Source organism: Gopherus flavomarginatus, chromosome 5 (genome assembly GCF_025201925.1).
Source record: "Gopherus flavomarginatus isolate rGopFla2 chromosome 5, rGopFla2.mat.asm, whole genome shotgun sequence".
Lineage (NCBI taxonomy): Eukaryota > Metazoa > Chordata > Testudines > Testudinidae > Gopherus > Gopherus flavomarginatus.
Window position 1 is genome coordinate 96,820,319 of NC_066621.1, and position 26,983 is coordinate 96,847,301.

The 26,983-nt window shown below is 42.0% G+C and overlaps 2 protein-coding genes across 4 annotated transcripts in view; one reads left to right on the plus strand and one right to left on the minus strand.

Annotated features, from left to right (window-relative positions):
- The window catches only part of LOC127051950 (uncharacterized), a 260,294-nt gene that overhangs the window by 105,111 nt on the left and 128,200 nt on the right, over positions 1 to 26,983 (minus strand). The gene's annotated exons all lie outside the window — the stretch shown is intronic.
- The window catches only part of SPTBN5 (spectrin beta, non-erythrocytic 5), a 173,238-nt gene that overhangs the window by 6,636 nt on the left and 139,619 nt on the right, over positions 1 to 26,983 (plus strand). For 2 of the 3 annotated variants that reach the window (XM_050954916.1, XM_050954917.1), the window contains exons 1-6: positions 18,917 to 18,969; positions 20,475 to 21,106; positions 22,124 to 22,262; positions 22,438 to 22,670; positions 23,263 to 23,416; positions 24,897 to 25,097. In XM_050954916.1, the coding sequence (XP_050810873.1) occupies positions 18,940 to 18,969; positions 20,475 to 21,106; positions 22,124 to 22,262; positions 22,438 to 22,670; positions 23,263 to 23,416; positions 24,897 to 25,097 (1,389 nt within the window). In that variant the 5' untranslated portion in view covers positions 18,917 to 18,939. Of the gene's footprint in view, positions 1 to 4,338; positions 4,453 to 6,349; positions 6,429 to 7,154; positions 7,272 to 10,543; positions 10,712 to 11,389; positions 11,510 to 14,959; positions 15,118 to 16,737; positions 16,967 to 18,916; positions 18,970 to 20,474; positions 21,107 to 22,123; positions 22,263 to 22,437; positions 22,671 to 23,262; positions 23,417 to 24,896; positions 25,098 to 26,983 lie in introns of those variants that run through there. The other variant, XM_050954918.1, reaches the window with a different exon arrangement.

Below are 26,983 nucleotides of genomic sequence, written 5' to 3' on the forward strand. Positions count from 1 at the left end.
GTTTTGTCAATTTCTGTGATTAATTTAGTAGTGTTATTCATATCTCCAAAGAAGCACATTTGTGTTCACTATCCCAGGGTTTTCTTTTTTTCTAAGTGCCAATTGTAGAAGTAGCTTGCAAGAGCATGAAGCCTCTGTGGGAACAACTGAAGATGGATTTATTGTGGTCGTGAATTTCATGGACTGGGTCATTCATATTAGCCAGGATCAAGCAAAAAAAAAAAATTTACATTCCCTTATCTGTTTTTAAATTATTCTAGTGCCTGGTTTCCCATCTGTTCTCTGTCTCCTACTGCGTAAAAACTGCCAGCTTCAATCACCCTATTCTCCTCTGGCTGAGACTCTCTGGGCTGGTGCCCTGGGCATTCCTGGGCTCCACGTCTCTGCCTGTGGTCAGTAGTCTCCCATTCACCAGCAGTAATTTCAGACTATCCTATAACAACTCAAATATTTTTTTTCCCTAGAAAATCTCTCTGAATTAGTTATATGGAGAATTGATAGAGAGAACTGGATTAGTGGTTTTGGCATTGGATTCACCCCATCCTTCTTCATGTTTATTATTTCTGCAGTCCTCTTAATCTCATCTCTATGGAGATACAACAGGCTGATGCAAGAGGTTTCATCCAGTTACCGCAATGCCAGTGCAGAGTCCTGGATCGATGTCGTTAAAGCTCTTCTCTCCTTCATTCTTTATGCTTTCAATGTTATTGCTTTGTTTCTTTTGCTGTCAAATATTTCCTCTTTGGAAGCCCCTAGTTCAGTACCTGTACAATTGGATTGTCATCTATGCCTGTACACAAAGCATGATCTTGACAGTGGTGTGGAAACTGCAGGGAGGTGTGTTTGAGGTGAGCTGGAGGATAAACTGAGGCAGCAGCAGGGCCCATGCCCTGCTACACAGATCCAGAATGTGAGCATTTTACAGTCCATGGAGGTTCATTACGGAAGATTTCATCTGGCTACCGGGGTCTGGGCCACGCGCGAGAATGGAGAAAAGAGGAGCTAAACTATAACTCCTATGAGGCCCTGTGGCACCATAGGCAGACGCAGTTTAATATCAAACTAACTTGAAACTACATATTTTCAAAAAACAAAAATGCTTTGATGTGGAAAAGCAAATGTTTGGTATTTTGATTGAAGATGTCAAAAAATAAAACTTAGCAATTTCTGAACTAATAATTTTGGAATGCTGTTTAATGGAAAATTTTAATTTATTTTTCTGTCTCAGTTCAGGAAGAAAGCAAATATCAGAATCTCCTATGGCATGGAAATCCTGATGGCCACTCAACTTTAGTAAATACATTGGAAAAAACGAGACTGCTTTTCCCTCTCTTTCAGTTTTAGTAATAATAAATAATAACTGCAATAATAGTGGGTAATATTCTCAGGTGTATGCTATTAAAGTTGATTGTGTCTGGAGGAAATGGTCGTGAGGAGCTGATGGAGCCCCAGGGCAATAATGAATGCCCCAGTTATCAGCTATGCTGTGACTTTAGTTGTGTGGCTGCTGTACTGTAAAATGCAACACTATCTGCTGCCACCAGGAATCCTCGATACTAGATGAGCATCTGCCTTCCCTGGGAATACTCCAGACTTACAGCGGAGTAGCACAGTAGAATTTGGCCCATAAGGACTGATTCCCCCCAACTTATTGAGGTCAGCAAAAAACCATGATTTCTCTGCAATGGGAGAAGCATAGGGCCAACAGTCGCTCAGAGAGGAGATTCTTTTTTAAAGGGTGACCTGCACATGAAATGAACAAAGTGTCATTTCCTTTAACAATAAGTGCCACATCCCCCGCTTACTGTAAGATTCACTTCATTAGTTCAAATGTGCTCCTGTGTGAATCACCCGAGGCCTCCCTCTCTCCAGATGTTGTTTAGTGGCTAACTGATGAGTGTGTGTTTGTACAGTTCCTCTTACTGTGCTGATGTTTAAATATGTGTTTAAAATGGCTTTATTACTAGTGTATGTATTGTTATAAACATTGTTGCTTACTGTCATATCCAAAGATTTTAAAAAGCGTAGATTGAGACATTCAAGATCTATAGAGAATTCATACCAGGGTCCCTACTGCCTATAGTGTTACCACTCAGCTATAAAAGAAGAAACTTTGTTCCACATATTTAATCATTAGCTAATGATTAACTCACATGTTTTATGGAAGTGATTTTACATGTCATAGAAAATCCCTGCCTTTCTAAGAAGTTCATGTGTGTCATACTCCGGAAGTTTCCTGAACCTGTGGCACAGAACTACAAAAATCCATTGAATTAAACTAAAGTGTCAAATCAAGTCCCCACAGAGAAAGACATGGCCATAAAGGTCCAGTTCACCCTTTGCCTGTTTTCAACTTGCTATTACTCAAGATAGTTAAGTCTGAAGCTGACTGAAGATTTACAAAGGGATCTTACTAAATTGGGCAGCAAAAGGGTAGATGAAATTCATTGTTGATAAGTGCAAAATAATGCACAATAGGTGCTGGAACTAGAAGTGAGGGGATGTGGGGAGGGGTGCTACCACATCCCCTGGCTTGAAGTGGTTTCCATCCTATCCAGGGTTTACATTTTGACTCAATAGCTCTCAGCACCCCCACTATACAAAGTGTTCCAGCACCTCTGTAATGCACATTGGAAAAACTGATCCCAAACTATACATACAAAGTGATGGGGTCTAAATTAGCTGTTCACACTCAAGGAAGTGATGTTGGAGTCACTATGGATAGTACTCTGAAAACATCCATTCAGCGTGCAGCGGCGGTCAAAAAAGGTAACAATGTTAGGAACTATTAGGAAAGGGATAGGCTAATAAAACAGAAAATTTTGTAATGCCACTCTGTAAATCCATGGTACGCCCACACTTGAATACTGAATTCAGTTCTGGTTGCCTTATCTCAGTAAAGTTATATTAGAATTGGAAAAGGTACAGAGAAGGCCAACAAAAATGATTAGTGGTTTGGAACAGCTTCCATATGAAGAGAGCTTTAAAAGACTGGGCCTATTCATCTTGGAAAAGAGACAATGAAGGGGTGATATGATAGAGGCCCATAAAATTATGAATGGTGTGGAGAAAATGAATAAGGAAGTATTATTTACCCCTTCACATAACACAAGAACTAAGGGTCACCCAATGAAACGAATTGGCAGCCGGTTTAAAGCAAACAAAAGGAAGTACTTCACACAACACAAAGTCAATGGTTGGAACTCATTGCCATGGGATGTTGTGAAGAACAAAAGTATAGCGGGGTTCAAACAAGAATTAGATAAGTTTGTGGAGGATAGGTCCATCAGTGTCTATTAACCAAGTTGGTCAGAGATGCAACCCCACAAGCTGGGTGTCCCTAAACTTCCAATTGCCTGAAGCTGGGCCTGGATGACTGGGGATGGATCATATGAGTCATCTGTTCTGTTCATACCCTCTGAAGCATCTGGCAAGGCTATAGTCAGAGATAGGATACCAGGCTAGATCACCCAATATGGCCATTCTTACGTTCTTATGTTAATAGAAAGGACATGTCTAGTGATTTCCTCAGCATGAGAAGACATCTCAAACCTAGCAGGGAAGGATCAGTATTCCGTTCCTGTCCTTTAGCAGCCCAGTCCTGGCCTATAAGTACTAACTTCAAATGCCTGCTCACGTTCCAGCTGTGTGAGCCCAACTCCAGCTCAGTTAATGTCTAGGACCAGTGTGCTTTGTGACACTGCAGCCCTGTCACTTGCGAGGCACTCCAGGGCTGTAAACTTACTGACATTAGATCACCTGGCTCTGTCAACTGGAAGTCTAGCAATGAGAGCTTCTTTACAGCAGAGCTTTGCCACCAGCTGCTGGCCTTCCAGCAGTGTGGGCTTCCCCACAGCAGAGTCTTGCTACTGACAGGTAGATCTGCAGTAATGTGAACTTCCTCACATCAGTGCCTTGCTAATTCCAGCATGCATGACTCTGCCTTCACATTTGATTCCGCCCATGTAAATGACTCATGAACAATTAGAACCTCTGCACTCCTTACTGAACTTTCAATTTCAAATTCCAGCTGAGATCTTAGAGATAACAGGTTTCTGGAGAGCCCATCTTCATCAGAGCTACCAAAGTATGGAAGGCAGTGATTTCTTTATCAGAACATCTGTATTGTTGGCACCGCATCCCAATGCACATCTTAGTATAGTATGTCAGCATTGGAGCTGCCTCTTACCTTTCTGTAAGCATAACAATCACACTAACACAATTTGTGATAACCTTTGCCCCTACCCCCTCTGCACAAATGGATTGTTTCCTCCACAGTCAGAAGAAGGGTTTGCATGTGGATTATAAAATACCTTCCCTTTATTATGGCATCCAAAGGTCACTCTGAGAGCCCAGGAGGAACAGAATGCGGGAACAGCACAGTTGGAGTTGAAAGTCGATCTCCAGAAGGACGGACTTCTGAACCTGAAAGGGGAATCTTTACAAACCTGGGTAAGTCCTGATTGTTAATGTTCCTTGGTTTTCTTTCTCTGTGTGGAATAAAAGAAGACATGTGACTGAAGTCAAGTTCTATTGTTAGTGGCCCCATTCTTCTATGCCAATGCAGATAGATCTCAGCCTAGAATATCTCTTAATGAGAAGGTTTACTTGTGTGAGAGAAAGAGAGTGTGTTACAGTACAAACCTGATCAATGTGTGCAGCTTCACTAGAAAACCAGCTCCTTTCATGGTTCTGTCTGCCTTAACAAGTGTGAACTCTTGTTCACAAGTCAGTGGGCTGGAGAGTGTGGCAGCAATATTAGCAAAAACATCTTTTTCATCCAATGAAATAGAGGCACTATGTGATAGGTGTGAGAATATCACAATCTGGCCCTTAGAAAAGAAGAGCCTTCAAAGGTGATAGCAAAAAAGATTTGAAAATGATGAAAGAGCTTTAATATAATTCAGGGATATCACTTTTAACTGGTAGAGGTTTCAAAAGTTGAAGGAGGTGGGGAGAAATATACCATATGAAACATATAATAGGAAATTTAGGTGGACCTATTTCATACAGAAGGTTATTAACCATATAGAATAAGTTACAGGGGAAGGCCAGGAATAAAGACGTGTTCAGGAGACACCTGAAATTTTACTGAACTTGATCTTGCAATAAGAGAGAGGTTCTCAACCCTTTCTGGGCCTTGAAATGGGGTTACTGTTCTTTACAAGTTCCTTTGTGCATCTTTTTCTCCATTCTCGCACCCTTAGAGTGACCATACATCCTGTATTGGCCAGTACAGTCCCTTTTTTTAAGCCTTGTCCCCACTGTCCCGACTTTTTTGGCAAATGTGGACATTTGTCCTGTTTCCTTTTGCCAACCTGAGCAGTTGGGTGTGGAGGAACACACAGAGGTGAGGCAGGGCTTGTGTGAGGAGCAGGCAGTCTTGGGTGAGCAGCAACACCAGTGCTCTGTGGGAAGAGAGGCAGGGCTTGGGCCAGCCCCATGCAGAGAGGGGGGGTTGGGTGAGCGGCTCGGGCCAGCCCCAAACAGTGTCCCATTTTCCTTTTGGGAAATATGGTCACCCTACCCACCCTGCATTGTAAGTCAGCAAAGTTATGTCTGGGACAGCTGAGACAATGGTAGGCTTGATGACAGTCGCCAGGTGTTGGGATTAAAGACTGTCCAGGAGAGGAGAGTGAGAAATGTTAGCCTCTCTGGGAACGTTCAGTTAACATCAGCCCCTAGGACAGGAGCATTCATTGAAAGACACTTCTTTGGTTATCCATCGTCCAAACAGACAAGATGTTAGGTGCTAGAGCTAGTCAAAAGAAGGGGAAAAGTTCTGAAATTGTTTTTAATTTTAAAATTTGCAAAATTCCAAGCAGCTCTGTGTAACTTTCATGAAAATTTCATGGATTTATTCTCCATTTTTTTTATTTTGATAGTTCAGATTTCATCATAGTCAGTGTTGTGGAAAAGCAGAGCAGTGGCAAAGCAGACAACAGATGGTGATAGAGTAACAGCACCCTGCTCCTGGGTGGCAGGAGCAAATCAGTGCTTTTAATCCCTTCCTCCCACATCCCAGGGATAGCATGTGTCCTAAAACTGCTTCTAGTCTTATTTTCATTTGTTAGATCCAAGGAAGGATAACATGTAGGCAACTTTCCATGGGCTACTGCTGCTTGCACCTCAGCATTGTTCGAACCCTCCCACGTGCCATTTTCCAACACTTGCCGGCTGACTTGTGGGTTTACAATGCTGCCAGTGGTCCACGCTTTGTAGGTAACTGCAGCTCAGAACCAGGCCCAGACAGAGGGAAACACAAAAGTTCTAAAGCACAACACTTGTATCCATTTCCCCTGTGGTTCCCCTTCAGTCTGGTATGTTCCAGTCCCTTCTCTCTTTTCAGTGTTCCAATGCCAGCTGTCTGTTTGTAATTTCCTCTTCTGACTGCATGACGCCAAGATTCAGCTAGGCTGTTCTTCCAGGTAATTATTCTTAATTTCTTCATATACTAATTCTAAAGATAATACTATTGGAAGTCTAAGCAAGTGAATTTCTGGTCACTAAAGGTTCTAAAACTTGCAGCTTTTATATTATTTGTTTTTTGTAAAACATCTCTCGTCCTCATATAGGTGGCATAGTTCTGTTACAAAATAGTCCCTTTGGCCGGGGGACTCCACTGGAAATGATGGATGTACTGATAATAAAGGACTCATCAAAAGGAGGGACCCACATATTTTTCCTTCCCTCTCCAGACCGGCTTCTGCCTCATCAAATATACCCTGATCTGAAAGGCAGCAGCAATACCCCAGGATGTCCTGAAAGCAGGTGACTGAGAACTGAACCATAACACTGGAACAGGTTCTCAAGCAACACATCCAAGGCTGGGTTGGCAGATCCCACTACTGCCTGGAGAGACTGAGGCTCAGTTCTCAGTCATCTGTTTTCAGAACACTCTAGGAAGGTGCTGCTGACTTGCAGATCGTGATACCCTCGATGGGATCAAGTGACTTAGAGAGAGAATGAAAAAGGATGATGTGATAGATGATTGGGCAGCTTGGTATAAATTCTCTGGATTGTGTATGTGCTTGTGTAGTTTGTGTAGTGAAGGAGGGGCTGTGTTCAAGAAAGGAGAGCATAAGGGTGAAGGGAGAGTTGAGAACAAAGTAGGAGGAAGAGGGAGTGACTCAAGTTGATGTTTGTCTTCTTAGGCTACCATGGATAGTGAATATGTACACGGTCACATCAAGAAGCTGCAAGAGCAGCGTATGTCCACACAGAAGAAAACCTTCACCAACTGGATAAACAATGTCTTCCGCAGGAACAATGTAGGTAGTTCCTCCTCCTTTGGACTTATTTTTCATTCTCAATTTCATCTTCTGCTCAGCCTTTCCCCATTTACTGTCATTGGATGTATAATATAAACAACAGAGATTCCTGCCAAGGCGGGTGACGCAATCATGTATTTTTCACCATACCTACAAAATAATCCTTCTGATTTTCTTTAAGGTCCAGGTTCCTGGTCTCCCCTGAAATCAGAGTTCTGTCTTGTGGCATGAGTTGTTTTCGTTTAATCTCTTGACCTTCGTGTGAATTTTCCTATTTCAATTATCTTTTCTGTGTGAGGTCCTGAGTTGCCTAGTTTTCCCCAGGGAGGAATTGCATCCCCTATGAAAAAACCCTTTGTTTGTAGAATCTGTACAATCTAATCCCATTGATCTGGGCTACAATGGCTTGTGCAGCCTCAGTGACTGTGATTATGCAGTCTTAATATGAACACATTTAAAATGAAAGAAAGATAGGAGTTGATCATTTGAGCAGTTAATGATACATCTGTGACATTCACTAAATTGTGGCTCTCTGCAAGGCTTCCAAATCTTTGAGGGAAATTGTTCCAGTTGACCAGACTGGGACCTTAGCTGTAACTGCCAGTGCTTGCTGCCTCCCATTTAACTGTGCATATTGTAACCCACAGTGGGGTGGGGGTTGTTCCAAACTATGGTCTGGTCTTGCTACCATTGGAGCAGTTTAGGTTCCACTGTGAGTTAGACTAATGTGAGCACTATTGTCTGCGAGATGGGCAGTGATGACCCATGAAAGACAGACATCGTTAAGCTTTGGTGGCTTTAGGGCAGAGCAAGAGGGTTGATTTAAATATTACTTAGCATGTGAGAACTATGAAATGCAACCTGGTTCTGCTACCCAAACAAGTGTGGAAATCAAGGAGATATCAGAGATACTATCTAGTCATATGTATTATTTCAGTGAAGTCAAAGATACCTCAGAGTTCAAGAGCTGACTTCAGTGTTAAGCTTCAGTTTTTAAGATTAAGCTGCTTGAACATCATAAAAGTGGAGAGAGTGAGAGAACTTTCAAGCCATATAAAGTATGATGTTGCGCAGGGAGTTTATCCATGTCTTCTCGGGAATGTACTTTCAGTTTCTGGCCCCATGAGATAAAAGAGTTGAGCTTAAATCACAAGTTACATTTCAGACACTGTAATATGCCTGGATTCTCTGCTGACCCTGGTAGGGGTAGGAAATGGTAGGACAAAAAACACTGCTCTGAAAACTGAGCCCATTTCTATTCGTTCTCCTTCTCAGATTGTAATGTGGTCCCACTGTCAATTTATTTGAAAGCATGGGTTTGGTAGCTTTATTCCAATTTGTATGAAACAATGGAACTATATATATATAAATGTATTATTACTGCATGATGGTGCAAAGCACAGGTCTATACAGAAAGGTTCATTGCAAACTTTAATTTTAAAACGATTTTGTCTTCATGAATAAAACTGGCACAAAACCCAACTGAGAGGTTTTTACCTTTTTTAAACGGTCAGACACCACTGTCAGTACTTTAGAGCTATAACATTTAAACAGGTAGAGACAGAAGATGGAAAAAGAAATAACTAGGAGAATGAAATAAGATGCTATCTGAGGGCCTGGAGGTAAGCAGTCAAGAGAATGTCGTCAACTACTTGTCCTACATAACATGCCACCTTAAAATTGCTCGGAGCTGCTCCTGGACTTTCCATTCTTGCTGATTCTGCTGCAAGAGGGCCTGTGGAACCCACAGATGACAGGGCAGGGTTTGATCTTTAAACTTGTTATTTGGTCCTATTTTCCACACCCGTAACTCTACTCCTGTTCAAAAAGCTGTTTCTTCATCTTAAAAGTATGGTCTTGTTTGTCTGGAGAAATTAGTAGTTCAGAATTGTAGTAAATTACCCTGAGAGGTGTGGTGTGGTCTAATAATGGCCCACTTTAAGGGTTAATGACATGGAGGCCAAAAGATATTCCTCAGGTATACTATAATTAGGTTACGACACACACATATCATGCCATATTGCTGAACCATTAGGTCACCTCCTTGGCAGCAGGGTAATATGCTTGTTGTAGGTGTATCTTAACACACACATGACTGACCAAGTAACAATGTGAGAGATTCTGACTGTGAGGCTTTAGTTAAGGTTGGAACTAGTGTTCCACTATAACCCTGAACTGGAATTCAGCCAAGAGAGAGAGTGTAAAAGCTGCTGAGTTTTTATAACTCAAGAGCTGTCTACAGGAGGCTGGTATTAGCCAAGTTCTTTTTACTGCTCCCTTTTAGCTATTTGCATTTTGATAAACCATTTCCCGTCATGACCAAGCCCATTCTTGATCCCGCAGCAAAGTGACAATCCTGTGCTCAGAATATTAGTCTGTTGCCACAAAAATGATGATGTCACCACTTTGACATTGTGACTTCACTTGCAAGGTTAGATACAAAATGAACTGTAAGGCATTAAGTCATAGATAGATTTGATTATTTGCAACTATGGCAATAAAAATCCTGAAAAAAAGTGAGTCTTTTGGCCTGAGTGTGAATGTGCCTCTTTAAAGTCAACACAAAAATAATCCCCTGTAGGGAAAGCACCTCTTGGCTCCATGTATTTTAATATGCCCACACAACAGCTGAAGGTAGGGGGTTATATAAGCAGGAATTCGGAAAACACACAGAGATGGAGGGAGTGGAAGGGCTGAGGAAATAGTAAGACCACATTGGGCCTAAACTTAATTATATAAATTGGAAGGTAATATTTCACCTCTATCCAGAGAAGCTCCCAAACAGACATTCTCCCAGTAATCCATTTCTGATGCATAGCAGCTTATGACTAAATGAGTAAAGCAAATCAAGTGGTCTTCAGGTGAAACCCAGGAAGAGGCTGCCAGTCTTGCTTGACACTATGTGGAAGAAACTCTGGAAGTGGAGCTGGCCATTGGCTGAATAAAGGAGAACTGCCCATCATGCTCTTGGCTGAACAGAAGAGATGATAATCCAGTAGCAGAAGCACAAAGTACTGAAGTTGTTGAACAGCACAGAAATAACTAAACTTTACTGTACAACCCTGCCAGCCTGCCCTCATTCAGTGTGTAATTCCTGTTAACCTTGCAGCAGGTCTCCACACAGACAGAGGCGAAACTAGATCTCACAGAGCAGATCTTGTGATGTCAGCACCTGGATGTTTTTCGCTCCATGTTAAAAAAATCAAGATATGTCAGCCAAGTGCAAGAGTCACAGAAACTAAGTTTCTATGTGGTGTGTTTTGTCTTTGCAGGTGAACATTGTGATACAAGACATCTATACGGAGCTGAAGGATGGCATTTACCTCCTGCAACTCCTGGAGTTGCTCTCTGGGGAATCACTGCCTAGACCAAACTGTGGCAAGATGAGGGTACATTTTCTGGAGAACAATAGCAAAGCCATCACGTTCCTCAAATCCAAGGTGAGAACTGGAAGCTGACACTAGTCGGAACAGTTTACAAGCTAACTTCAAAATTAAATTGACAATGGGTTTTGCTTGATTGCTTGTTTGTTTTTTTCCCTATAGTACATAATGAGGTGATCCATGAAGATGGGAGATTTTTTACTTCATCCCTTTTCCCCTCTTTACCTCAGGTGCACAAACTGTACTAGGAGTTTCCTCCTCAAGAGAGAGAAGAGAGTGGTTCTGCTGCTGTTCCTGCACCTTCATTAGTTTGCTCTTAATTTCTCCATCTACCATGGAACTTTCTGATATCAATGTTCTGTCTTGTTTCTAGTTAAAGGGACATCCCTCAAATCATTCTTGTGCCTTTTGTTCATTACAAAACAAAGGTAATGCAGCACACAGGCACAGTGGAATCCAAATAACTGTGTTGACTAACTATATGCAACATGGAAGGCCTAGCTGCTCTGGCAGGGTTCTGGGTTGCTTCTGAAACACAGAAGACAGAGCCAGTAAAGGGCTCACAAACTATTGAAAGGGATATGACCCTATTCCTATATTGTACAGTTTTGCTTGATGTTTGAATAACAGCCATGAGGGAACATATATTTCTCCACACATCGTTTATTACACAAGTGCTTTCTCCAGGGCGGTGGACACATTGTTTCATGCTGAAGGGAATTGCTTGTCTATTAGCAGGTGCAAGTAAAGGTGATTGGGCCTGAGAATATTGTAGATGGGGACCGAACCCTAATCCTGGGATTAATCTGGATCATTATTCTCCGGTTCCAGATTTCTTCCATCACTCTTGATAAGGTAAAACGAGATCTTTCTTCTTCTGATTGTCTATAAGTGTTTCATAGATTTCATGGAGATTAAGGCCAGAAAGGACTATTAAAATAATCTGTTCTGACCTCTTGGATCACAGAAACCATAAAATTTCACCCAGTGATTCTTGTATCTAGGCCAATAACATGTGGCTGAACTAGGATGTTCTTTTAAAAAAAAATCCAATCTAGATTTAAAAACTGCAAGCTATGGAGAATGTACCACATCCCTTGCTTAGCTGGTCCAATGACTAATTACCCTCACTGTGGAAAAAATGCACTTATTTCCAGTTTTGCTATTTCTTTTCTGATGTGCAGAAAAGTTTAATGTATCCAAGTCCGTTGACAAACTGGCCATCTGCCAACTGCATTCACGTGATGTTAGATTCAAACTCATTGTGCATCGCCACTAAAAGCACAGGGCTTGGCTGAGGCAGCTGGAGGAGCAGTGACACTATCTCAGCCACTACAACGAATGATATCCACATGGCTACAGTGTTCAGCTAGTGTGTGTGTTTACCACTGCCCTCTACTTACTGGTTGACAGCAGATAAAGGAGCTTCATTGTTGACATCACTGCCTAAGTGCACATCAAGACATGCATCATCTGCCCAACGCCTTTAAATTCAAAAACACAGGCCCCCTATTACTCAGTTTTGTAGATTTTAAGTCCGTAAGGGACCATTAGCTCATCTAGTCTGACCTGTATAACACAGGCCAGTAATGCCTGAGGCCCCAGCAATGGCAGGGAATCAATTAGGTAGGATTCGCAGAAGATCCCAGCAGATGAACCACACCCCATTCTACAGAGGAAAGTGGAGGAAAAAAGCCAAAATCCTTGTCAATCTGACCTGGGAGAAAATTCCTTCCTGATCCCAACTCTAGAGATCAGTTGTACCCTGAGCATGTGAGCAAGGCACACCAGAAGAGGATTCTCTGTACCAACTTAGAGCATGGGTCCACACTATCCCGTGTCTTTTTTCCAGTCAAAGCCAATCTCTTCAGAAGAAGAATCAAAGAATCATAAAAGGTAGGACTGGAAAGGACCTCAAGACCCTGTGCTGAGGTGGGACCAAGTAAACCTACTGACAGATGTTTGTCCAATCAGTTCTTAAAAACCTCCAAGGATGGTAATTCCACAACCTCCCTTGGAAGTCTATTCCAGAAGGTGAAAACAATTCAGAATATAGTTGTGCAATGAAGAAAAAAATTCCTTCCTGAGTACTGCAGATGGCTGAAGCTCTGAAGCCTGAGATCTGTTTATAATTATTATCTTAATGCAGAGCTGCAAGTGTTATGAGCAGGTTGACAGCACTGCAGGTGGTCTTGTTCTCCCCAGGGATGATAAAATAAGGGAATGAACAGGGAGACTCAGATTCATACTTAAGCTAAAGTAGGATTTCCATTCACTAATAGCAACATGAAACTTATGACTAAGGCTGGGTTTAAAAAAAAAAAAAGAATTATTTACCATAGAAAAATTAGAGCAAAACAGAAAATGTTTGTTTAATTTTAATTTTTTTGCAGAATTTTCATTTTGCAGAATTTTAAAAAGAAAAATCATTTCAATTTGAATTAAATAGAATCAAATCACAAATTTCTTTTTTCTGTTTTGCCTTTTCTTTCCCTTCTTCCCTTCCTTCTTCCTCTAGGGAAACCAAATGAAAACTGGAAATGTTTTCCTTTGATTCAGATTGAATTTTTTTTTATTTTGAACTGATTCAGAGCAGCATTTTTGTTTCAAATTGTTTAATTTAAAACGTGGAACGTTTCAAATGGTTAAAAAATTTTCATGAAAATTTTGGCATTAATCAAGATTTCATTTTTAATTTAAAACATTTTATTTTACAAACTTTGACCCTCACTACTTTTGAACTATTCAGCAGTTCTGAATTCACCCACTAGAGGTCAATGGTGCATATACACATCAACTTATTCATTGTAATATCAAGGGAAAAGTGAAGAAAAATTGCAACTCAGAGTGAGTTTATGGGGAAACCCCCTTCAGCCGTAATTCTGGAGAGATTGAGAGCTTTCTTAGCATTCCATATTCCCTTCTGCTCACATACAAAACTTGAGTCCCTCTTATACTTAGAGAGACTGTACTAATTTCCAGGGTGAAGTAGATATTGGGACTAGAATGCAGGATTGCATCCTTCTTGGATAAGTTGCCCTGTCAAGTCAGCTAAAGATACGGCTTCACTCGTTTCACCCAGCATACTCTCTCTCATACATTTATTACCCAAAAGATTCTTAAAGTACCTTCAATGGCAGAGAGGAGACAGGAGAACATACCAGTGGATGACAGTCGTCTTGCTTCAGGGAAAGCAGAATTTACTAAAAAATCCATAGAATGCATCTCCTTTATTTCATGTGAGGATTTGTCAACAAATTAACTGTTGCTCTTTTCATACAAATGCTCTGCAACCTTAACTTGCACCTTAACAAAGCTGCCCCAACCTCAGCCCCTCCTCTCCTGGCAGTCTGCCCATATCATCATGCCCCCAGAGCTCATGTTCCCCCACCAGAAGCCTGTTGATTTAGGAGATGCTTAGGAGTAGCTTGCGAGTGGCAAATGACTAAGCTGGGACGAAACACTGATTCCTTTTGGACCTTCCCTACCCAACTTTCCTTCATTGTTTTCTAGCAATGGAACTCCTCTCTAAGGAAATATTGGAGGTCCGTAGGGTGGAGGAGTCAGGGAAGTGTTAGTACACAGGAGCTGTTTCTGAACTCGTCCCTTCTTCCCACCTTTACCACTCTGCTCCTGACAGCCCTCAGAACCCTACCTGGAGACCTTTCTCCTTCAAGTTCTCATAGCCTCTGCCCTTCTGTTCTCCCATCTAGAGACTTGCTCACCCCACATCCCCATGGCCCCTAAAGCTTGAGACTTATTGGATCCCACACACACGTCACTCCCCTCTACAAGCCTTATGAAGCACATTTGGGGAGAAACATTTTCCCCCTGGTTGCTAGAAACTTTTAAAGTCTCCAGGGGTCACTTGATGCATAAGACAAACTCACCAGAGCTGAGATTCCTTAGAGATATTACCAAATCAAAAGCCAATAACCTTTAACATTAAACTTTAAATACCTACATTTTGATGCAGGGCACCAGATCATGGCTAAAGAGACAAATAAACTAAGCTTTATGTCTCTCTTGTTTTCCATTAGCTTGTTACAAAGTGGACAAAGATGACTTTCTGAACTCTGAACACCTATTTTTAGGGTGCCTAATTTAGGGACCCCTTGTTCACTTCCAACTTGTAAAAGCATTCAACCTAGCCTACCAATTTTAAGACTGATATGAATTTTCATAGATTTTAGAGGGGGACAAAATCAATTTTATAAAAGAAGCTCAGTTGCAGGAGACAGGGCTGTTATTATGAGAGGGAATTTATTGCCCATCCTGAATTTTCCTATCTTGCTTTCTTCCCAGGAGGAATTTGGAGCCCGTGCTGATGTATTGTCTGCCAATGAAGCCCTGCTGATCTGGTGTCAGCATAAGACTGCTAGTTACTCCAATGTGAGTGTGAAGGACTTCTCCAAAAGCTGGTCTGATGGCCTGGCTTTCAACGCCCTCATTCACGTTCACAGGTAAATAGGTGATGAGGGAAGGCTTCAAGAAGAGCTGTCGCCATTGTGTCTAGCTCTAGCATGGCCACTTCCAGGGTCTGAATTCTCTTTGATGGACAAGACAATGGTTTTGTCTTCCCCTGTGCCCTTACTCACTCAGAACTACCATTTCTTTAAATGGGTGTTTTGCCTGAATAAAAATGGAAGAATCAGGTTCATGGAGTTTGACTCTTTCTCTTCCTGGAAACAAAAATGACTTTGTTAGCATATACTCTGCATTTAAACGTGTTTCTTTATTTTGCTCAGAAAACAATTAGAATCTGCTAGAAAAGCATTAAGTCGGTCACTGTCAGGTCACTATATCAGTGATATAAAAGGACTCAGGACAGATCAAGAGCATGTTTTGTTCCACTGTTGTGAGTGGCTAGTCATTCCTAAGGCTTAGAAGCACATCATCATCTCAGCCAGTTTGTGTCCCCCGCAGGAGCAAAGTCTCCTCCGAGTGTCTTCAGGAGTATGATTTTGCTAGCTGTGCCATGCAGAATAATTGTGCTTCTCACTGATCCTGGCTGGCCATTGATAGGAATGAGTAGCTGTGTCTCAAAACTTGGCTCCTCCTGTTCAAAAAATTTGCATGAAGAAAAATACTAGAGAAATATGCATTAAATTTGCTTTCTTTGATCTTCACCTTCCTCGCTGGTTTCAATTGCACTTTCTGAAATGTTATTGAAAATGGGGTTTTCTATGGTCTTCACCAGCACTTAACCCTTTCAGTTCAATGAGAGCTGTAGCTGGGAGCTGAAGGCAGCAGGCTCTCCCTCTTTCCCTCTCTGCCCCTCTTGAGGGCAGGGGGAAGCAACAGGGAACAGAAGAAAGAAAGAAGAGATGGGTCTGCCACCTTGGACAGTTCTTCTCCCACCAGATACCAGTGCTACTCCATCTATTGGCAGGAAGACTTAAAACCCCATAACTCCCCAGCCGGGGACAACGTTCCCATTTCAGAATTTCCTACCTAGTAAGTCTGTTTCACCAGCCAGGAATGACAAGAGGCAGGAGGAATAGGGAGTTTTGTGTGAGCTGAGTTCTGGATTGGGAATTTTCCTTCTTCTGTCAGGCAAGAGAGTGCTAGTGAGGGGTCTATGCCAAAGCACTACAGGAAAGCAGAGAGCTACACAATGCTTTAAGGGATTATTGTACCGTGTTCCTCATTCTGCTAAAGTTCCTTGTTCAGTGTCAGAAATTTGCTCTGTTGCATCCTTTGTATACAAATCTGTGTGTATTTAAACCAAGCCATGACTATACAGGACTTTACAGTGGTCATTGTTACATGCACCATGGCCACATGGATCTTCATGGTGACAGCTGAGATAAAAAACAGATTCTCATGCGCCAAAAGCACAGCATGGGACCTCTAAAGCCAAAGGAAAATCTATGTTAACAGCTGCTACTGTACTGCCAGTAACAAAGAGAGCAGTGATATGCACCAGATACTACATTGTAGTATATTTGTGTACATACAGCATGTTGTGTAGCTATGTGTGGGAGGTGTAACCCTTCTTGATAGTAACTCATTTCTATTTTGTTGTTCCTAAATCTAACCCTTCTCTCTTGTGTCCTTCGTATGTTCGTCTCCTCATCCAGGCCTGATCTCATCCACTACAGCTCACTGAGGCGTGAGCAGCCCATCAAGAACCTGAACAATGCCTTCAGTGTGGCACAGAAGCACCTGGGAATCACTAAGCTGCTGGATGCTGAGGATGTGGCAATGCCTCATCCAGATGAGAGATCCATCATGACCTATGTGTCGCTCTATTACCATTATTTTTCCAGGCTGAAGCAGGGCCAGACTGTCCAGAAGAGGCTTGCTAAAGTCAGTGCATTGCCACTTTTACAATTGCCTCCTACCTCTATCTCTACTGAGCCCCCTCCCCCGTAGCATAAAGTTAAACCAGTTTGGAAAAAGCTTTTATTCAGATTAACTGCACAGTCATGTTAATTCAAACCATTTGTGTGACCACATCAGAGACTTGATTCTGCGGGGCCTTGCACAGTCAGTCACTTGTACAGCCAGTGTGAGTGAGTGGGTAAACAGTTCTGATTTGGCAATGGTTTAGACCCACTCTGGTGCTAGAACCTGGTTGTTCTAAAGGGATTTATCTATATGGAAATTAGCTTCTTTATTCGGTCATATTTTGTATTTGATTTTGTATTTGATAACTAAAGTGCTTAGTAAGGAGTCTGTGAAATTATGTTTCAGTAGAAAATTTTCAGTTTAACCATGAAAAACTAAAACCTGAAAAAAATTGGTTTTCAGTCTAGTTTGTTTTTTCCCCCTTTCTCTCCCTGTTTCCCTCTTTTCCAGTGAAGAGGGGACAAAAGTAAAAAAGTGAGAAAAAAGGAGGGAAAAAACCCATCAAACAAACAAACAAACAGACTTATACAAATAAGGTTTAGTATTTTCAACAAAACAAAACAAAACAAATTGGTTTCAGTTCTTTATTTTAAAAAAAATTAAACTAAAATTTCTCATGGAAAAGCCACTGGTATTTTTCACTGACTCTGGCCAAAATGTTGTGGTTGTTGCAGTGATGACAGCTTTCTTTGGGAATAGCTGCTTTTCTGTCTGTAAAAATTCCCTTCCATTTTTGCCAAAAATATGAAGTGAACCCCAAAAATATTCACCTTCATATGTATGTGTGTGAGAGCTGATGAACATCTGATTTTAAAAGATTGTTGTGCTATGACAGGGACATGTTTGCACAGTAGTAGGGACAAAAATCCAAAGCAGGATTTCCCTTGTTGTGACAAAGTAAAAAGCTTTCGCAGTGGACAGTTTGCACTGTTAGTTAATCTGGGATAAAGACAAAGAGATCCTGTCTTTATCCCAGATACCCAAGCTCAATATCAACAGCAGCACTGTACTCTGAACAGAGGTGATGGAGGAGAGGAGCACTTGTAGCTTCATTAAGCATTGATTGGGCATGAGTGAGGAGTCTGGGCAAAAAGATTAGGCAGGACACCACCTAATACTCTGGCTTGGAGACATATTTCAGGTTCTTCATTAGACCAGCTTATTTCCTTTCTCATACCACAATATCCCTAACATTACCCAGTCCTGCACTTATAGTCTACAGAGTAGAGGTCACATTTGCAGAGTTTCTTCTGCCTTGAGAGTTGTTTCCTATACGTAAAATGGATTATCATTGGAAATGGGAGTCTGTCTCAGAGGTAAGAAAACCTTTTAAGTGTACCCACTGTATCTATCTAGACATTTCTAAAGTCCCTGTCATCATAGGCACTACTTAGATGAATTGTATAAGAACTCAGAGGATCAGATAGGACACATCTTCATATTCTGGAAAACTGTTTTGGGATAAATATTTCTATCTCCATTTTTTAAATGTTCCATTGATTTCCTTTTCACATTTTCCTGTTTGTGTTTTCTATTTTCATTGTTTATTTTTCTCCTTGCAATTACCTGCTTTTTGTTTCCCATTTTTCTCTCCCCCTCAGCCTTTTCCCCTTCCTTCTTCTTATAGGCCTCTCTGCCTTCTCCATATGCACGCACGCGCAAACACACACACACACACACACGCGATAATATCTTCATGTCCTTAGTCCCCTCAGATAGGCAGCTCTGAATTCACTAATAGGATTGAGGAGGAAAGCCTCAATGTGTCAAGACAGCCTGAGAGCTGAGGCTAAGTGAGTGACCAGGATTGCAGAGGGAATCAATTGAGAGAGGTATATCTCCCTTCCCCCATCCACTCCATGACCATGCACTTATTAGGATCCTTCAGCCAGAACTGGGTCCGATGGCAGAACATACAGAAGGGAGCCCTGATGTCATGGGCTGCTTTTCCTGCACTAAAGGTTAGTGCTGTTTCACTCTTCTACAAGCATTGGGACAGCCACTCTTCTCCAAGTACAATTTCTGATAGGCAAAAGCAGATTAGAATGTGTAGCTCATAGGTCTCTATTCGCTTGCAACACCTTCCTTATTAATTTAAGTGTCTGCAGAGTGAAACAGATGGTGCTGAGTCTCCACAGAGAGCAACAGAGACACAGAAGGCCATTCTGTGTTGTTTGAACTTTCATGCAGCAGGTTTCAGCCAACATTAGCCATGGTATCTCTGGGGCGTTTAGGGGTTACAAAGGGCTGTGGGAAGAGGAAGAAATATAATATAAGGTACAAAGAAAAGGAATAAAATGTGTACATAAAATAGAAAGTGGTTTTTGGCCCTCACCCTGTTTCACTACAGATTAGAATAAAATCTTTTACTTCAGGAAAACTGAATTCCAATCCAGGCAATATGGCAACTGAAATAAATGAGTATCGTGGTCTCAGAACAGAGTTGCTACTAGTTGACATTTGCCATTCTCGCAAAACCACTGCTTATTGTGGTACATTTTTCAGTCTCTGTTCAAGACAAGTTCAGGAGTCAGTGGCAGGAGTGCTGCTAGTCAGGAAAAAGGTGTTTCAGGCTGACCTTGGATAGAAAGTAGAACAGGCTGGGAAGTTTTCAACAAAATGTTGTTTTCATTGGAAAATGCTGATTCACTGAAACTTTTTGTGGAAAAATATATGTTTTGATGAAATTTTCCTTCATGAAGGTTTCTCAGGCCTCACATGGAATTTCACATGGTGGGAAAGCAAGACCTCCCACTCCCCGAATAGCCAGGGCATTCACTCAGACTGGGAGAGAGCCAGGTTCAAGGTCCTCCTCCCAAATTAGGCAGAGTAGGAGTTGAACTTGGGTCTTTTACATCTCAGGTGAGGGCCCTTAACCACTGGCCTATTGATTATTCTAGGGCACAAATCTCTATCACTCCCTCTCCCTCATTGCTTTTTTTTTTTTCCTTAAAAAGGTTTTGCAAGGTCTTGGTTTTGTTCTAGTGCAGAACAAAAACAAATTCTGAAAACAAAATTCTTATTTTTCAGTCCTAGGAGGAAGCCTACATAGTTTTTGCCTACATAATGCCTACCTCTCAAAAGTAGCTAGTACCATCTGTTGCTTATATGAGCCTCAAAATTCACTTATTTTTAAAAAGAAACTAAAATTAATATTGGCACATGAAATGACTTTTAATCCCTTTGCTTAACATGTTTTTGGGATGATCATTTTGTTCTTACTGAACCTAGACTGGGAAGGAATCCTCCTCGTCTCAAATGTGATAACCGTCTCCATGCTGATAAAATAACCTGAGGGACATGGCAGCTTGCAGTGTTAAACAGACTTTCCTGGTACTGATGGCTGCACACCAGCAGCTCATTTGCATCCCAATTAAACAAAGTTTATGAACATGCCACATAGTTTTCTTCCTCTTTGCTTCATCATGCTGCTTAAACACTTTGTGTTTCCATTTTCGTGTTTCAGATTCTGTTCTTCCTCAAGGAGATTGATGACTTGAAGTTTCAGTATGAGCAGATGATCTCTGAGCTCTTGAAATGGATTAAACAGAAAGTAGTAGAGTTGGACGATCGCCGCTTTCCCAACTCCTTACAGGACATGTGGATGCTCATGGCCAACTTCAAGACCTTCCGTACGGTAGAGAAGCCCCCTAAATACCAAGAGAGGGGGATGATTGAAGCCTACCTTTTCCACATCAGAACCAAGCAAAGGGCCAACAATCAACGGCCATATCTGCCTCCAGAAGGCAGCACACTGCAAGATGTGGAAAAGCACTGGGTCATCTTGGAGAAAGCAGAGCACAGCCGGGGAGAAGCACTGCAGCGGGAGATGCAGAGGCTGGAGAGAGTGGAACAGTTGGCCCAGAGGTTCCTGAAGAAAGCAGCCCTGCGTGAGTCCTACTTGGAGGACATGAGGAAGGTGCTCAGGAAGCAGGACTTCCAGCCAGAGAGTGTAGACAAGGTGGAGGCTGCCACTAAGAAGCTTGAAGCTATTGTGGCAGATGTACTGCCCAGGGAGCAGCGCTTCAGAGCACTGGCTGACATGGCATCTGTTATAACCCAAGAGAACTACCATCACAAGATCCAGATCATAAAGAAGTGAGTCATACTAGTGGAAATGGGCAGTCATGGAGACTAAACAAGTTATGATATTAAGTGGATGTGGAAGACAAGGGAATAGTTCAACAGCACTATTCCACATGAGTAGAGGTGGTCAGATACCCCCTCCTCCTCCCACCCCCAAAAAATGTAAATGAAAAGGCAAAATGTTTCATTTTCATTAAAATTTTAACTTTTTGTTGAAAAAAGAACCTCAAAAACTGGAGAACAAACACTGGCGGATAAAAATACAAACATTTTGAGGAAAGCAGACACTTAATGTGAAATGTTTGTTTTGTTGAAAACCCAGTCTTCCATCAAAAGAAAGTTTCAGCAGAATATTTTCAGCCAACCCATCACATATCTCTTTTAGTGTGTGGTTTGAGAGGTTCAGATAGATAGCCACAAATCTTCTGATGCCCCTCCAGTTCCCAAATTGGGCTATAAACCTTGAGATCAGTACTTCTAAGATGATCAGTAATTCCTGGTTTGGGACTTAATGGAAATACCCCAAGAACAACCTTTTCAGTGGTATTTCAGTACTTGTCTTTTCTAGACTCAACTAAAGCCAGAAACGTGTGAAAATAATAAAATACTTAACCAAACTCCACAGAAGTTTTGGTTTTGATTTGAGGTATGGTTTGAATTAATTTTTATCTAATCTGAGTCATTTAAGGGACCATTCCTTTTTTCATACCTATTTATTATCACAGGCTAAAAGGACATAGGACATCAGATAAGAGAATCCATACACAATAGTCCCTCAAACAAGCTTAATGATGATTTACGTATTAACCAAAATATCTTCCCCAGGACCATATTCATTGAGAGGATTTAGTGTGCTGAGCCATAAGACCAGTGTATGCTAATTAGATGACACATACACTTTGGGAACCCTAGGTTTCATTTAACTCCTCTAAAATTGTAAGCCCCATGTGTCAACAGGGTCTTTCCCCATGCTGTCCAAAGCATCAGATCATTGTGGATGAGTCAGTCCATCTCCTCCCTTCTTTACAGGCAAGAGGACATTTCCCAACAGTGGCAGGATCTACTGGAGCAGCTCCAGAGACAGAAACGCTCTCTCGGAGCAATGCAGGAAACTCTGGGCCTTCTGAGGGACATTGATACCATTACAGAGGAACTCAAAAGACTGCAGGTACTAACCCCTCTCCATCAGCATGTGGGCTGTGCACACAATTTGCACCACTACCAATATAAGTAATTGCAGCAGACACTGTATTCCAGTGACAGATTCCTAGATGGCATTGTCTGCACACACATAGGAGAAGATGAGGTCATAGTGCTGATAATTTCTCACTTTTGGTTTTCAGGCACTAGTGATATCTCAGGATTATGGGAAGCAGCTCTTGGAGGTAGTAGATTTGTTGCAGAAGCACAATTTGGTTGACTTCCAGATCACCTCCTATGATGATAGGGTGAGGTACATCACCCAGAGGACAGCAGAGGCCACCAAGGGCAAAGCAATCAAGTCAGATGTGCTTCATGCCAAAGCTCGGATGCTCCATCAGCTGCACCAAAACCTTGTGGCTCTCAGCAAATCCCGGTAAGGCTCTCTTAATGGTCCAGCTCTTTCTGATTAGAATGGTGGGTCCTTTTAAAACAGAGATAATAGGAGGTCCAAAATCTAGAATTTCTCATTTCTCCACATATAAAGATATAACAGATCCAGCAGAGGAGAAGATAATAACAGAGGGAGCTGATAGAACCATAGTTCTCTCAGTGCTGGCTTTGTTGTTCAGGCTTCAAAACTGAAACTTACACAAAAGTGAGGCTTTGCATTGGGTGTGGGGAGAGCTCAAATATTTAAAGGGAGAGTACATCACATTGATCTTAAGGCTCATCAGCTATCATGGACTGAGAGGGAACTTCAGTGCCAAAGTTCATTCCTAGTTGCTTCTATATGATCTGGATCTGATATGGCTGATTCTCCATCTCCTGGGTTGCGAGGGGAATTTCCTTTTGGCTTCCCCGTGTTGCTTCACCCATAACTCAGCCATGACTCGGAGGTACCATGGGAATTCAATCTCTGAATTTTCTGCAGTGCTGAAGCCCTTTAATTAATCTATTCTCTGTTTCTACATTGAACCTGAAATCCTAGCACTGACCAAGCTATATTGCTTGTTGCCTTATGTTAGACAATCCCAGCTGCAGGAGGCGTTGAAGCTTTTTGAGTTTTTCCATGACTGTCAGGAAGAAGAGTCATGGATCTCTGAGAAATGGCAGCTAGTGAGGACAGCAATATTAGGACGAGATCTCAGTCAGATTGCTGCCTCCATTCAGAAGCACAAGGTACAATATTTTGTTGACTGGAGTCTGTTCTCTATATTGAATCTAGTCTTTCATAATTTATCTAAACCAATTGTAAGAGCATTTATGCCTCAAATTCAGGGCTTGGCTGGCTTTTGGAAACTGATAAATCATTCAGCTTAGGGATCCCTCCCAATGAGGGATAGTTCTATGTTTAATATGCGATTGTGGATGTGCAGAACAAGCAGAGTGAAGCTCAGTGTGCTATCCATTAGGCCGCTTTGATGGATAGAAGAAGGAGATGGTTCTTGTCCACTCACCCTTCTTAAATGTGGTACACGGGGAGAATAAGTAGAGTAGTGTGGAAGAAAACAATGTTTTTATTTTGAGTTTGAAGCAACAAGCCAAAGGCAGCTTTATTATGAGCAATTGCAATATGCACGGGAAAGTACACACGGGCAGGGTTTCCCTTCCCGAGGCAGGTCTCCACTAGATAAACAATTAAGGCAAGCTTTTATACCTTTTTGTTACATGCAATAATGAGCAACAGCTGTATTTTGTTATATGTATTTTTTCCTGATATTTCACTTTTTTTTTTATTAATTTCTGCCACAGTCTACATTCCATTCTTATTTAACACAAAGTCAAAACAGTATCTTTTACAGTCTGTTTCCACTAGCTTTCCAATTGCCTAGGCCCTGCCTTCAAGTCTCAGGTTACTAGAGTCAATGTCAGCCTAACTTTGTTAGACTGACTCTTGCTCTATTCCTAGAGGCTAAGATATCTGTGTTCAAATTCTCTTTATCCCTTTCTCCACTTCCACAGTAGACATGCCATGAATGAAGGGGAAGGGATTGAGCTGTGGTAAAGAAAAGAGGCATGGAAAACTCTAGAATAACATTGCTGGGGCCTCTCAGAAATTTGCTGCCAGCTCTCCCTATGAACTGGATACAGGTTGGGGAGAAAAGCTTAGTTTCATGAAGTTTCATCTTGTTGATGAAGAGAAATCACTATGGCAAACAGACCTGAAGACTTAAAAAGACAGTGACAGAATTTAAACAGTAATTTCCTACATGCGGCTCTTTATAATTAGGAGGTCAACAGTAAAGGCATGAGAGCAGGGCCATGAACCATAAGATCTCTAGAGACGTGTGTGAGAGAGGGTGAGTGTGTGTTGGGAGTGGAAGACATAAGGCCTACTCAATGGATGACAAACATCTGCCCCAGAGAGCATCATACATAATATGTTGCTGGAATGGGGAAGGGAAGTATCTCAATGACTATCATTAGTACAATAGTTGGGTGAGTGAAAAAAGGGTATTAGGGCTCAAAGGACAGTGTTATCTATGGAGAAAGGGGCAGTGTCAGAATGGAGGGAAAACAGAATCGTTACACATGTTAGTTTTATTGTAGCTGACAGAAGAGTTTGGCAATGGGAAAAAGCCACCATTCTCCTGGGACAGGCCAGTTCCTTGGGTCTGTAAGTCTCCACTACTCATTATCATGTCATTTTATTTGGCAGGCTCTAGAAGTCGAGTGCAACTCCCACAAGGCGATTTGTTCCAATATAGTGAGGAAGGGCTGGGAGCGAAGTCAAAGAAACCACTCAAACCAGAGGGATATCCAGATGCAGACAGACAGCCTCCAGAAACTGTGGCAACAGCTCCAAGACGAGGTGACCAATCGTAAAATCCGTCTGCAGGCAGCTGCTTTAATCAAACAGGTAAACAAGGCTGCAGGTTTTGCATTTTGTAACAGAAAGAACATGAACTCATTCTGTTTCTGCTTGGATCACCAGATTGGGGTTTATGTAAGGAACACAAGAAGGGTCTGAAAGCAGTAAGCTTTGCTGGGATGAAACAAAATAGCTTTCAACTCACATGATATTAATCAATTTTTTTTTTATCAGAGTGCTGTGTCTCTCACTTTGTGTATCTCACAAGTCATTCTGGTCTTCTGCAGGCAGACACAAACTGTGTATCATAACTGCTGACTTCTATTTTCATTTGGTTACTGTAAAATCTGCCCCAAACACTATATTCCAGATTCTGCTTTCCTTGTTCTTTAGCATAATAATTGACACATATAGACTTTATGGCTGCCAGCTATTCTGCATGTGTGGAGCACTGGCAGGGAAACTTTGACCTTCTACTCTGAAGGCTCCTACCATTTGAGATCACACTCATCTCTTCTGCAAGCCAGCCAATAGAGGGCAGTGGTACATAGCTAGTCAAGAACATACATATTGACCTTCATTCTCAGTTAGAAATACTAGAGTTAAATAACTGGGGGGAAAAACTGGTGTGTAAATCAGCTTCCTAGTGGGTGAGACCAGGGTGACTGTCTGACACTCTTTTTCTGTAGAAAATAGCAGGATCAGTCCCAGTTCAGAACTCATAGATTCCCCCATTCTATCTGTGAAATGCCCTGACAAAGAGTCAAGCCACCAGACCATCCATGCTGCTGATAATGGTTAACTAGGAGGTTCTTTTTGCCTGCGCGGCTCCCAGAAAGTGTTCTTTCTGACTGGCTGTGGGTCTGCTCCCATCAATTGATCTGTGTTGATAGGGTGAGAATTCTTCTGTTTTACAAAAAATTTCCAAGAGACAGATTTTATGGTGAATTAGAATTTTGCCTGCTGTATTTGTTTTTGATTCAGCATTGCTGTAGCCACTCTGCTCTACCTGGCATAATGCCATCTGGGATAGTTACATTGCTAACTTCACTGAATAGTTGTACCTTCGTTGCCATACTGCTGCTCAGCAAGGATGTGCTGGATACAGAACATGTGAGAAATTCATTGTGAACATCGTGCAATGGATGAAAGTCCCTCCTGAGGAGCCTCAACTGAATGAAGTATGGGGGGATTTTTCAAAGGCACAGTGGCAGTTAGGTACCAAACTCAAATGGGAGGTATAGGTCTAGTTGCCATTTGTGCTTTTGAAAATCTGTCCCATAAAAAAGAAATATCAGGCCACAAAGCTTGGATCCTGACTGGAGTTTCCCCAAAGTATGAAGAGTGATTAGTGTTGTTAGATGTTTGTTTGGCTGCGTGTGTGTGTCCTCTGTGTGCTGTCCCAGCTCTGCACAGATAGTTGGCACAGCAGACCTCAATCGAACTGCCCAATAACCACAAGCTCGGTTTGTAGCAAAGGCACTTTGGGAGGTTTATTGTCAACGAAGCATGATGCTAATGTCCTGGCTCAATGGTTACAGGTACACTAACACACTGTATGCCCATTGCAATGGACTAGCTCAGTTAATAGCGGGACTTTCCATTATCCCCAAGCAGGGGCGGCTCTAGACGTTTCACCGCCCCAAGCAGGGTGGCATGCTGTGGGGGGCTCTCTGCCTGTCGCCGGGAGGTCGGCAGGCAGCTCTGGTGGACCTCCCACAGGTGTTCACACGCCTGTGGGAGGTCCACCGGAGCCGCCCTCCCGGCAACCAGCAGAGCGCCTCCTGCGGCACGCCGCCCCAAGCACAAGCTTAATGTGCTGGGGCCTGGAGCCGCCCCTGTCCCCAAGGCCAGCCAAAGACACTCCCTTTGAGATACATCTTAATACATCAATATAAACAAGTTATGTATAGCCCCTCTGATGTGGCTAGGTG